This window comes from Rousettus aegyptiacus, unplaced genomic scaffold (assembly GCF_014176215.1).
Source record: "Rousettus aegyptiacus isolate mRouAeg1 unplaced genomic scaffold, mRouAeg1.p scaffold_m13_p_2, whole genome shotgun sequence".
NCBI lineage: Eukaryota > Metazoa > Chordata > Mammalia > Chiroptera > Pteropodidae > Rousettus > Rousettus aegyptiacus.
In genome coordinates this window covers 126,062,751-126,075,652 of record NW_023416295.1, presented here as the reverse complement: position 1 = coordinate 126,075,652, position 12,902 = coordinate 126,062,751, and the positions used below count along the sequence as shown (strand labels likewise).

The 12,902-nt window shown below is 44.6% G+C and overlaps 1 protein-coding gene across 3 annotated transcripts; it reads right to left on the bottom strand.

Annotated features, from left to right (window-relative positions):
- Positions 1-187: 187 nt before the first annotated feature.
- Positions 188-12,564, bottom strand: STAT2 (signal transducer and activator of transcription 2). 3 transcript variants are annotated; one of them, XM_036235753.1, is made up of 24 exons: positions 12,445-12,564; positions 10,911-11,055; positions 10,576-10,729; positions 10,149-10,244; positions 9,882-9,971; positions 9,715-9,790; positions 9,204-9,289; positions 8,885-9,039; positions 6,876-7,034; positions 6,677-6,769; positions 6,400-6,459; positions 6,013-6,033; positions 5,697-5,790; positions 5,527-5,574; positions 5,363-5,446; positions 5,100-5,198; positions 4,861-4,996; positions 4,707-4,759; positions 4,502-4,596; positions 3,586-3,779; positions 3,226-3,408; positions 2,933-2,990; positions 1,796-2,118; positions 188-1,511 (listed from the first exon to the last, which is right to left on the bottom strand). In XM_036235753.1, exons 2-24 carry the CDS (start codon positions 11,048-11,050, stop codon positions 1,369-1,371), a joined length of 2,640 nt encoding a protein of 879 aa, XP_036091646.1. In that variant the 5' UTR covers positions 11,051-11,055; positions 12,445-12,564; the 3' UTR covers positions 188-1,368.
- Between the last annotated feature and the right edge of the window lie 338 nt (positions 12,565-12,902).

Genomic DNA, 12,902 nt, shown 5'->3' with positions numbered 1-12,902 from the left:
CCTCCCCAGAAGAATCTAAGGGTTAGGAAAGGCCACTCTAAAGAGCCAGGTAAGAAGAAGAAACATCACAAAAAGGGCATAATGGGGTGGGTGGAAGACTTGATTTGCTAACCTCGATCCTACATGGCCTGCTTGTGTATCTAAGGATATTAGTCTTTGTGAGCAAAGAAGTTCAGAGAGGAAACACTTCCAGGTCAGCACAAAGTTTATTAGCCACTTATGCTCAGAAAGGCCTCTTTCTGAATAGGACCATTCCTCTAACATATCAGGTAGGAAACAGCCACGTGTTCAGGACCTTATTTTCATTTATATCTCAAGTTATACTAGAAGCACATCGTAGAGCAATAGCAGTTGTCCTGGGATTCCCTGGGAATGGCTAAGGTGTGAGGTTGTCCAGAACCCCATAATAAACCCTCAAGGTTCTAAGTCCCAGAAACTTGATCTTTGCCCAAGTCTATACTCAAGGAATAGAAACCTCTTTTCAGTAAACAATATATTATACAAAAGATAGGGAATAATATCTTAATAGAGAAATATCTAAGACCCAGGGCTTCTTTTCCTCTGTAGAAATACCAAATTCTATACAATAACTATACAAAGCAATTTCTAAATTCCCAGCAACCCTACCATCTCTGGTTTCTAGGACTGATTTGTCTCTGAAGCGTTGGGGAAGTGGAGACTAGGCAGAATAAGTTATTGTGCAAAGCTTCACAGGCACATTTGCTTAGCAGGATCATTTTTCTGGGGAGGAATGGGTGTGGCCAGTTTGGGGGGCAAGGGAAGAGACTGGTAAAAAGAGGATATCTACCTCCTACTACCTTCCTCAGAAGGGAGCGTCACCTTGTGGCTGAGGCAGAAAGCTCTCACTGCAGGAAAAGAGGAAATTTAGTTTTTTAGGACTTGAGTCAGGAGAGAGGGGAAGAAGAACGGAAAAGGTTATCCTAGGCATGAGGGAATCAGAAAAAAAATGGAACCCTATCATGTGTCTGTTTCCCACTAAAGGCAAATGCTGGTAGGCACCAGATTAGTCTTACCAGCTATTAAAATGCTGAAATCCTTTCACACTGGAAAGAAGCAACTGCCCTAAGCCCTCTAAGTACCTCCTAACTGTCCTGGCCTGCTCCCAGAACTTCTATGCCTCCCAGTACAGCAGGCAGCTTTCAGAATCATAGTTAGGTATAAGAACAACATCTGTTCTGATTCATTGGTGCCCCTTCCTTACCCATATTATGCTTTTCTCTCTCATATCACAGGGTAAACCCAGCTAAGAAGGGGCACATGCCTGATTTCCTATCCTTGGAGAGCGACATCACGATGTGGGGGATCGGAGGGATAAAAGACATGGAAAGAACCGAAGAAATGTAGTTACTAATAGTCGGAAGGAATCAAGGGTCCTTCTGTGTGGAAATGGCTTGGGTGGAGGATGTAGGCCTCATCCATGGTGTTCTGGTCAGCCAAAAGTGGGTCTCCATTTGGCATGATTTCTTCAATATTCATACTGTTTCTGAAGACTGGGTAATCCAAAGAAAGAAGTCAGGCCTTGATCTTAGGCAAGGAGTTTCCAATCAAGCAAGGAAAGTGAGGGAGGATAGCCGCAGAGGCCTGGACAGGGCATGAGGGAGAACATAAGTGGGGCAGGCGGAGGTGTGTACATTTCCTAATAAAAGGAATCATGAGGAAATGACCCGCCCCTCCAATGAGAAGCTTAGATCTGGGCATTTTCTGTAATGGGTGAGGGAGGAGAACTGGAAAAGAGAATGTATACCCTTTTCCCCAGCCCCACCTCATCACTTACTTTTCATCTCCTCAGTGTTCAAGTGTTCCAGATCATGGGGCAAATCTGGCTCTGGCACCGGCTGTGAAATAGGCTGTAAAATAGGCTCCAGCTTCAGTTCTGGTCCCAGGTTTAGCTCTGACATTCCTTGTGATACTGTGCCTGGTGTGGGCTCCAGCATGCACTCCAGTGGTGATCCCAGATCCAGCCTTGCCTCCAGCAATGGCTCTAACTCCAGGCCTAGCCCTGGGTCTGGCTCTGGTGCCAGCCCCGGGTACAGCTCTGATGACTCCACTTCTAGCTCCAGATTAGGTTCCAGTGGTTGCTGCAGCTCATCTACCTGTCTGGATACCCCAATACAGACAAAGGGACAGGGCTCAGCTGTGAAGGTAAAGTGGGGAATGGTGGAACAAATGGAGGCTACCTCTCTAGTCTAAGGCAAAAGAACATAGGGCTTAAGAGCACAGGCTTTAAAGTTAGGCTCACCAGAGTTTGAATCCTATAATTTACCAGCTATGTAACCTTTGACAAGTTACCTAACCTCTCTGAGCCTCAGATTTATCACCTGTAAATGGGAACAGCAATACTTAATACTTGAGAGTCAGTAGGATGGTTAAAAGCAGGGCTTTGGAATCTGACAGATCTGGACCATTTAGTAGCCATGTGCCTTAGGCATACCACTTCACTATGGTAAACCTCAGTTTCCGCAGCTGAAAACAGTAATATTAGTGTCTGCCTCACAGGACTGCTATGAAGATTCGATAAGTGAGAAAATGAACACAAAGCTTTAGCCCAATGCATAGTACATAATAAACTTTCATTAAATGTAGCTGTCAGCATTACTCATTTAGATGGCTTCTCATAGGATTAAATGAAAAAAAAAAAAAATGTCCTAAAAGTATTTAGTACCATGTTTGGCATCAAGTAGACGCCCATTAACATCATTGACTATTATTATCAGGGAACTCCTGTGGAGACAACTTAAAGATGGCAGTGAGAAAACAGAAAGGTGAGAGACTAGAAGAGTAGGAAAAACCTAGAGGGCTGGAGAGTCTGGGTCAGTAGGAGAGAAGGCCAGAGAGCCTGGAATTGGGAAGGTTCAGGTCACTATGTTAGTCAAAAGTACTAGGGAGGATGGCTGAAGAGTTCATAGCTCACCTGTTAGAGACCACAATAAGCTTATGTTTCAGATATTTCCTTCGTTCCTGGAGATTAACTGTGGGAAACACACACAGAAGGTGGAAAAGTCAGGGGATTGGACACAGCCCAAGGGGTGCCCTGGTGCACATGGTCCCTATGGTCACATCTCCTAATTAACTAGCAGTGTCCCATGGACAAATTTCATAACTTCTCTGGATGTTGGTTTTCCCATGTTTGGAAAGAAGGAGTTGGGTTTGTAGATGCCTGAGAATCCTTGCAATCTCCCAGGGAAGTAAGTTAATGACCCTCACCTTTGTCCTCGTAGTAGCACCCAAAAGCCTCATCCCGGGGGATTCGGGGGTAGAGGAAGCACAATGGGTTCTCTGGTATGTTCTCCTCAGTGAGCAGCTGGTAGTGGCGGATGATTTTGGTCAGCGGGAGTGACTGAAGCACCTCCTTGGTGAAGGGCTGGAGAGAGTAGATGACCACCTTATCTGGAGAGTGGATGTAGGAACAGGCAGGCTTGAGGGAAGAGGCCGAGCCTGGGTGTTCCCCACCCTGGCTGCCCAACCCCAGACCTGCAAGGGATTCAGAAGAGAGCCAGGGAAATCAAGGGCAGGCAGAAGAACAGAAAAGAGAGGCTGTAGGGACAGCAGAGCAGAGCAGCTGACCATCATCCTGGTGTTCCACCCAGGAGCAGGTAATGCCCCCTTCCGATGTTTCACTGAAACGCAGTAGGAAGGTGCCAGAGATGGTCTTCTTCAGCAACCGGCGCTCCTGGCTCCTGCTCACAAAGCCCATGATGCGTCTAGAGCAGAGAAGGCAGCTGTGAGGCCCTCCTGCCTTCCTGCCCCCCACTGCTTCCCTGGATAGGGAGAAAGTGCCAAGTTCTGGCCCTGGTTCTGCTACTTGCAAACTGTTCCACTGTGGCCAAGTCACTTCACTTTACTAACAACATCTACTTCCCAGGGTTAGAAGAGATGTGTGTGCAGATTCAGTGAGGTCACATATATAAAAAGCACCTTGTAAAAGGCAAAGTGCTGTACAAATGGGCAGACAGTGTAACAGAAAGAACATAGGGTTAGGGTCAGAATCCCATCTGGGTTCAAATCCCAGCTGAGCCCCATGGGTAAGTTAACTTCTCTGAGCCTCAGCTTCCTCACTTGAAATGAGGATGGCAATACCCACCAATGAGTAGGATTATATGAGAGATTACATTCATGAATGTACTCAGCAGGCTCTGGGACACACAGTAGATGCTTGATGAATACTGGCTCCAACTGGTATTGTAAATGTGAGGGTGACAGAAAGAAATCTAACTATGGGCAGTAAACACACAATGCAATATATATATATATATGACTTACTGTTGAATTGTACACTTGAAATTTATTAGACTTTGTTAACCAATGCCACCATAATAAATAAATTAATTAATAGTTCAACTGGTATAAAAAAATGTGAGGGAGTGTGACCTTGCACTAGTTTTTGCTCTATTTGCCACATGGGGGCGCACAGAGTACACTCTCAAGCTCAAAAGGGAAGCTGGGCCAGGGTGAGGTGGGGAGAGGCTGACCAAGGCCTTACCCATCATTCCAGAGATCCTTCAGGTGGTCATGTACCAGGTCCAGAATTTTGTCCAGCCATGTCCAGAATGGTAGCTTTCCAGGGGGGCTCTCTCGCTGAAGGAGGAATGGAAAGGCAGGAAGAGATGCGGAGTTGCCCCTTGTGTGAGGATGGGGGAGGGGCACGTGTTTTGACTAGGGACTGGAATCTAATGGTCCAGAGTTACCTTAGTAAAGTCAGCCCAGGACAACAACGCACCCTCATTCTTAGACTTCTGCTCTGTGGGCAGACAGACAATTCAGATAATGGAAGGAGACAGACCGGGGGTCTTGGGATGAAAAGGACAGAGGACTGGGGCTGGAAGAACAGAAAGTCTGTACCAAACAGCTTGTCCTTCAGCATATTAAGCTGGTCCTGGTCAAGACCTCGACCAACGTAGGAGAAGAACTGCCAACTGAGAGCAGGGCCCAGCAAGCTCCAGGGGGCTTTAGGGGGGCTAGAGAAGAACTGCTGATTCTGCAGGGGTGGGAGGAAGGCAGATGGCTCAGAAGTTAGCACCCTCACACCAAGCTTCCACACCCCTCCTTACCACCCTTCATCTGTTGGCCCCAGCTCTTACCTGGGGGTTTGAGCTGAGCAGATTGAACCAGAGAATTGAGGCCCAGGCAATTGAGAGTTGGTTCATGTTAGAAATAATCACCACAGGGAGGGTGTCTGTCTGGGGAGAAGACAGGAATCACAGAGGAGGCTGTGTTGATTCCAGCTGTAGACATTTGGTAGGGGCAAGGAATAATACCTCACCCTGAGAGGCTTCTGTTTAACCCCTCCTTATGTGTTCTCCCAAATCTGCTTCATCTCTCCCTGCCCTCCATTTTTACTCACTTTCAGTTCCTGCTTCAGACCCTGGTAGGTGTATTTGACTGTGAAGCTGATAATGTGCAGTTCCTCTGTCACACCCAGCAGCCCCTGGGACAGCCAAAGACACAGTGATCAGAGGACCCTTTGGTACATTCCTCCTACCCCTCAATCCTCTGTCCAGTCCTTACCTTATTGTTGCCCTTCCCTGAACCACCTGAACGTTGCTCCAACAGAGTCTGTGAATTGAGGAGAAGAAGAGAGAATACCAGAGGGACCTCAGCGTCCCAGAGCCCATTTTACCCTCAGGACTTCCCCCAGCCTGTTCCATTGGATTAGAAACTTAAATTACCCTTCTTACCAGGTAACTGAAGTCCCAAATTAAGCCCTGACTCTGTCCTTTCTCAGGGGTCAAAGTTTTCCGGTTTGAGGTCAGAATATTGAACTTCCGGAAGCTATTCCCGGAGAAAGAAGATATATGAGGACAGGAGCAGAGTTATTCTAAAAACTCAGCAGGAAAATAATAAAAGTTCCATTCATTTCAGACTTCCCCTTCTCCCTCTGCCCATACTCCACTCAAATCAACATCCCTCTAGTTGGTGCCATCAGGGCTGCCACATGTGGTTGTATGGGTCATGTAGTACACAAATATTCATAGCATCTTGTCAGATACCTACCCTTGTGACTGAAGAGAATTCCTGGAAATAAATATAAAAAAAAAAATCATTGGGAAGAAAAACAACCTGGGTTGAAACCCAAATCTGCAGTTCACTAGCTATATGGCCCTGCGCAAGAGACACCATTTTTCTGAGTTTGTTTCCTCATCTGATTGGTGCATTGATCATATCTAACACATGGGGTTCCTAGACAATTAAATGAGTATCTGACAAGCTGCGTGTCACACAGTAAATGCTCAACGAAAGGGACGAGTTATTATTTCTATGAGGTAGGAACAGAGGGGGAAGAACACAGCCCCAGGGCCTCGCTGTGAAGAGAAGGTGTCTCCTCTGCCCTATCAGCCACTGGTCATTCCTTGGTCCCATCCTTCACCTACTCCAACTTACCTGTCAATGAAGACTTCTGCAGTCAGTGACTCATTGCCTTCCTGGAGTCTCACCAACAGCCTGGGGAAAAGGGAGATAGATAGGAGATAGTGGTCAACTTCAATATCCTGGATAACACCCGGTTTTTGAAAAAGATAAGGGATGAGATTAAAAGAAACAGGTTTATTGAGTGGAAAAGAGAGAAGAAACAGCCAAGAGTGGAAAGATCTGTAAAGCCAGAAAATGAACTGTGCCAGAACTAGAAAAAGGAAGCAGGAATGAGTTCTGAAATGCCAACCTTGTTCGGACAGTGAACTTGCTCCCAGTCCTGAGGATGAGGGGTCGATGAGGAGTTTGAGGCATACAGGGCTGGGTTTCTACCACAAAGGCTCTGGGAAGAGAGATGTAGAGAGAATATATAGCTCAGCAGCTATAAGAATGGCTCCCCTTGTTCCCTCCCTCTGCGCTACCTAGGAGTTCCTCCCCAGCCTATAGACCTGTGGAGCAGACGCTGTAGCAACTCTGTAACCTGAGCCTCCCGCAGGTCCACCCCTGTGGTCAGAGGGTCATCTTGATAGCTAACCAGGTGGCTCAATCCTTTTAGCTCCTTCAGCAGCTGCCGCAGATGAAACAATAGCTTTGCTCCATCTGTGAACCTGAGTGAGAGAATCCAAGGGAGAGAGAATCCATGAGTTTCCTGGAGCTTCCAGATTCTAAGAGCTCCACTTGAACTATGTAGAGAGTTAAAAACTGATTGAGACAAAAAAAAAAAAAAAAGGAATCCAGGAAGTATTGCTTATTCGACATGATTCATAATAGAAAAGTAAAAATCTAAGTCACTTTCACATATAGAACTGATAAAAGATTAATTAACATAATAAAGCCAACTTACATACGATGCCTTGCTATGTATTATTTGAAGTGCTTTGTACATATTAATCCATATAATCCTTTCAACAATCTTATTAGGTAGGTACCATTATTATCCCCATTTTACAGATGACAAAACTGAGGCACAGAAAAGTTAAGTGACTTGCTCAAGGTCATAAAACTAGTAAGGAATGAGAATGAAGTTGTATGTAATCCCAGGCAGTCTGACTGCACAATTTATACTTCTGACTTCTATACTTAACTGTCTCTATTAAAAAAATTATAATAGTAGGCAATGTGGTGACAGAAAAACAATCATATACCACATGTAAGCAAAGAGACTGGGATAAACCGAAACTATTTTTTTAAAAGCATCAAAAAATGTGCATATATTTTGCAATATTCCATTTCTAAGATATAGCCTAAGGAAATAATCAGACAAATGGACAAAGACAAATGTATCAGGAAATTCATAGCTTTGGTATCTGTAATAGAAAAATTAGAAATAATTAAGTATATAAATTTTGGCATATTTATATCATGAAACACTTTGCAACCATTAAAAATAATGATACGGGCTCAAATATTTAACATGAAAAATATCCAAAAATATTAATTAAAAATTTAAAAATTACAAGATAGTACAGATATATGATTTGCCTTCTGTTTAAAATAGGTGTATATTTGTGTATACATATAGGGAAAATCTGGAAAAAGTATGCAAATGCATAAGTACTTCTGCATGATCAGATTATGCATAGGTCTTTCAATTGGTATACATTAATAATCAGAAAAAGTAATACTGCTCTTTCTATTAAAAACAATGAAACAAGGAATCAACACAATAACACCATCACTACTAGCAAGGAAAGGTACATACTTTAACCCAGGAATACTAGTTCTGGCAACTTACATCACAGAAATAATTAGGAATGTAAAGATGTAGCTATGAAGTTTTTGGAAAATTTTAATACTGATTCTGTACCTGGAACTCAATACACTTATTTTCAAGTGTATTGAGTTCAAATTATACTGAATTTCCTCATGAAAAAATATTTAAAACAGTAGGTATTTTTCAAGTATGTCGAAGGACACATTCCTTTTTTCTACATCACAATAAATATAAAATAAAAAGTTTACTGGAAAAAATAGCAAGAAATTAAAAACCAAATGTCCAAAATGAGTTAATTAACTAAATTGTTACCTTCATACAAAGAACTATGATGTAGCCATTAAAAGTAACATGGGTAAATACTATAACATAGTGCTAAGTAAAAAAAAAAAAAAAAGCAAGCCCACATGTCTCAAAATAGTATGAACAGTATGATTCAATTTTTAATAATATTCAGTAGCTACATCTGGATAATAAAGTAATAAGTAATTTTTTTTTTTGCATTATATTCATTGCACGCACAAAAAAGTAGAAAACATGTTTCTCAGGTGATTAAAAAGGAAGAGTTTTGAGTAATGAGAATGAAGAGCTGCAGTCGGATAAGGGAGGTGGGATCATCCTGGGGAGCAGAGGTTAAGAAGAGCAATACCTCTTGCCATATACAGGACATTACAACATACAAAGCACAGGAGAGTGGCTAGGACTAGGGCTGAGGGAGCAGGAGGGCAGGGAAATGCCTCTCACCACTTTTCTAGCTGGGGAAGTTCCAACCCTCCATCCTCACGGGATCCAATGCAGGCTTTCTGCTGTTGGACTTTCCACTCCTCCAACTTAGGCAGCAGTAGTTCGATTAGGGTAGCTAATCGGCCTAGCAGTGCTTTGGAGGAATCCAGCACCTCCTAGGAAAGACACGAAGTGTGTGCTGAGCACCTATCACCATCACCCACTACCAGACAAATAGGGATAAAGGGACAAAGAAGCCAAAGCAAAGAGGCCAGAGCTCCCAAGTCCCTCATTTTCCCCAGTTCCCTGCTGCCCACTCCCTCGGTCCTCTGCCTCCCACCTTTCTCCTTTTGTCCAGTTCATTGAGAGTTTCCTGCAGAAGCTGCTGGTGTCTGATCTGATGGGGGTCCAAAGAAGGTGTTTTCACTGGATGGCAGAAGCAGGAGTGAGACAAGTGCTCAGACCTAGGGCTCCTTCCCCTCGCCTTCCTCAATCAGAGTCAGGAGGGGGGAATTCTGAAGGGAGAGGAAGGGGAACCAAGCAAAGCACAGGCACCGCTGGGCCCTCAGGTGAATTCTGAATGGTCATGCTTGAATCAGAAGTCCACTCAATCTGCTAAGGTAGTTTCCCAAGCATCTCCTCCAACATTCACTAGCTGTCCCTCAGCCACACCTCTAGTCCAACCTCCCCAATATACCCTGGTATTTCTAGCTTTGCATGGCAGCAGGACTGCAGCCAGCAAGGTGTAGCCAAAGGTGATTACTGTTTACTGGGGCTTTTCCCTTTTGCTCTCTTTCACCCTTGGCCTTCCAGCAGGCACCTTTCTCCCATACCCTCGATGTGCTTCCTACCTGAGATGTGGGTCTTATATCGGAAGCAGAAGACATCTTGTTGGTCTTTCAGTTGGCTGATGGACTTCACCAGCTTCTACAGTAGAGATGAGACCCAGATGAGGCTGCTTCTGTGAGAAGAGGCAGGCTAAGTCCTGCTCACCCTGACTCTTGCCACATCTACCAACCTCCATCATAACCCTTAATTCCAGGATCCGGGATTCAATCTCAGGCTGCTGGCTTTCCACAGGTACTTCAAGGGCTGGCTCTCCTTGCTCCTGAAATAAGAAGCTCTGGACATATTCAACTCTGAAATCCAGGCCTGAAATTATACTACAGGCTATGGGGTGGTGAGGGTGGGGAGAGGGTCTTATTCTGAGACAAATTTCTTGAGTCCTTTCCATGGTCCCTATCTATTCCAGGAATTTTAAATATCACCATCAAATTTTTCTCACCAACTGAGCCCTCTCAGCCTGGATCAGAATTCTTTTTTCTTCCAGAAGGAGATTAAATATCATCTCAGCCAACTGGGTAGGGCCCTGGGGAAGGGCCTGCAGTAGGAAAAGAGAAAGTATTGATTGAATTCAACTGCCTTTAATGAACCTTCCCACCAGTGACCCCAGTACCTGCCCCTCCTTCAGGGTCCCTAGCCCTTTCCCCTTTACCATTGATCCCCAAACCATAACCTCTTCCTAATAGGGTCATATCATATAAACATCGCTCTTCTCTCTGCCAGTGATTCCTTAAGTCCAGACTCTGTACCTCCTTCTCCAGATCTGCCCCTGTCCTTTTGCACCTTCAGGTCCTGTTCCATACCCTAAACTGTACTTCTCTACACTCAGCTCCTACACCTACTTTGTTATTCCCAGCTCTTCCAAGTACCTGAATGTCACGACAGAATTTTCGCAAGTTGTGCTGTAGCAACAGGCATTCAGGGTCCTGGCTGCAGCGGCCACACTCATACTTCAATTGGTCCAAGAACTGGAAGAATAGCATGTTAGCCTTGGAATCATCGTTGCCCAGTGCAGCTTCTTGCCTAGAGACAATGAAGGACAAAGATTAGTATCGCTGCAGGGTTGTTACTGTCTTGAGGCTTTCCAACTCCTTCCTGCCCTTGGTGTCTCCAAGATGCTGGGGCGGGGCGGGGGGGTTGGGGTGGTACTCAGAAGAAAGAAACCACTTTCCTTACCACCCTCCCAAATTCTTGAGGGCCTCACCAGTTCTGGTCTTCAATCCAAACAGCCAAGTACTGTCGAATGTCCACTGGCAAGAGGCTATTTGTGTAGAGCTGGTGCAGCTGATCCTGAAATGGGCTGTCAAGATTCTGCAGCATCTCCCACTGTGCCATTTGGGACATAGAGTCTAAAGGATATAGAGTCTCAACTGGAAATTTTGCTGGATTAAATCATCCACAATCTCATGATTGTTAATTACAAATTTAACATTTTTTAATTATGCAGATTTTAAAAAGATACAGAAAAAAAGAGGGGACTGTGTCTACATTGACCCCACTCCCAATCTTGGTTCCTTCCTCTCTTCTCCAGAAGTAACCAATAGTATTGGTTTGATACATAGTCTTCCCGGGAGTACTATGTAAGAGCTCCAATATGTGGGCCTTTTTGTTTTAACAGCAATTTTCAAACACACACCAAAATAGAGTGAAGACTTATGGCTGGGTATAAGGATCATCCATGTCCCCATCATTCATCTCCAATAAACATTAATGATATTTCCACCTTTTTTATTTCATCTATCTCCTCCAATAAATTTGTGTCTGTATTAGTTCATGTTGGAGCACTTAAAGGTCAGTGTGGGTACTAAGCATTTATTTCAGCATAATCCCTGTTGGCCTCAAAGCTTCATCAGGGACTGAAACCTCCTTGGAGATAAGGTATACCCAATAAACTGCTCTCCATATATGACAGAGGAGCTCCATTCTTGAAGATGTTTAAATGCTGTATAAGGGGTCACTCAGTCTCTTTGGTTGTGACACTTTTAAGACCTCCTTCTATCTCTGATTCTTCGTGTGGATTATTGACTTTGTGAGAGACCCAGAAATTTCACTCAAAACTGGTTTTTGCCTGTCGCCAAGTAGGCTGGGCAGAGAATCTTTATTTTGTATGTGACTTTAGGCAAATAGTTTCCCCTTTCTGTGTCTTATACTTTTTAACATAACAAATAAGTATATTAAATCATATCTAACCTTAGACATTGATTTTTATTTTTGTAAGGATCAAAAAACAGAGACCAAGAGCCAGAAGAGAGAAAGAGCAATTAGGGGGATCCTTTTATAAACTATATAAATGTCTAACCAATGTACTGTGTACTCGAAACTAATTTAATAAAATTAAATTTAAAAAAAAAACAGTAAAAGACATTACAAGCTGCTGTTCAAGTCATGGAGTTTTAGGCAAATGCAAGTAAACATCTGAAAAACCTGTTTTCTTTGTCTTTAAAAAAAAAACAACAGACTAGAGAGTAAATGCGATGGCTAAGACACTGAACCAATGCAACAATGCCAAATTCCAGTTCTCGAGGCTGTAGGGGAGTTTTGGGAGGGGGACATTAGGGTTGGGGAGCTAGACTAGACAGGAGGGGGTTGATCCAGGATGCAACAGATAACAGCTCCTATTTCAACCTGGAGACAGAAGCTGACCCTTCAGGGGCGTCGTCCCCAGAGCCTGCTGCCCTTGGGAGGCAGGAACTCACACCTCCACCCCCCACCCCTGTGTGACCTCCCAGGGTCCGTACCTGGTTAGGGTCTCAATCCCCGCTCTCTAGTCGCTCGGATCAAGGTTTCGGTTCCCAGAGGGAACTCCGGCACCAGCACGTCCCGCCCCGCCCTCGGCTTCGTCCCGCCCTCTTGTAGGAGGATTAGATGCGCAGGGAAACCTTAGAGCTCGCTCGCTCTTCTCAACTGCGCACCACGACACTGCCACGCTTTCCCCAAGCTGTGAGCTCATTGGTGCCGCCTTGACTTCTTCCTCTCCGCGGGGCAGGACAAGTGAAGAGGAAGCCACACCTCCGGCTTCCGCGATTGGTGGGAAAGCTCAAGCAAGCCCCGCCCCATAACTGCGGGGGGAGAAGTCCAATTAATGGAATAGCCCAAAGTTGAAACAGCTGATTTCCAAGAACCAGCTCTACAGCTACGGAATCGAGACCAGCTCCGGACACTGGAATCGCTAAGGGCTTCATAACAAGAGGTGGAA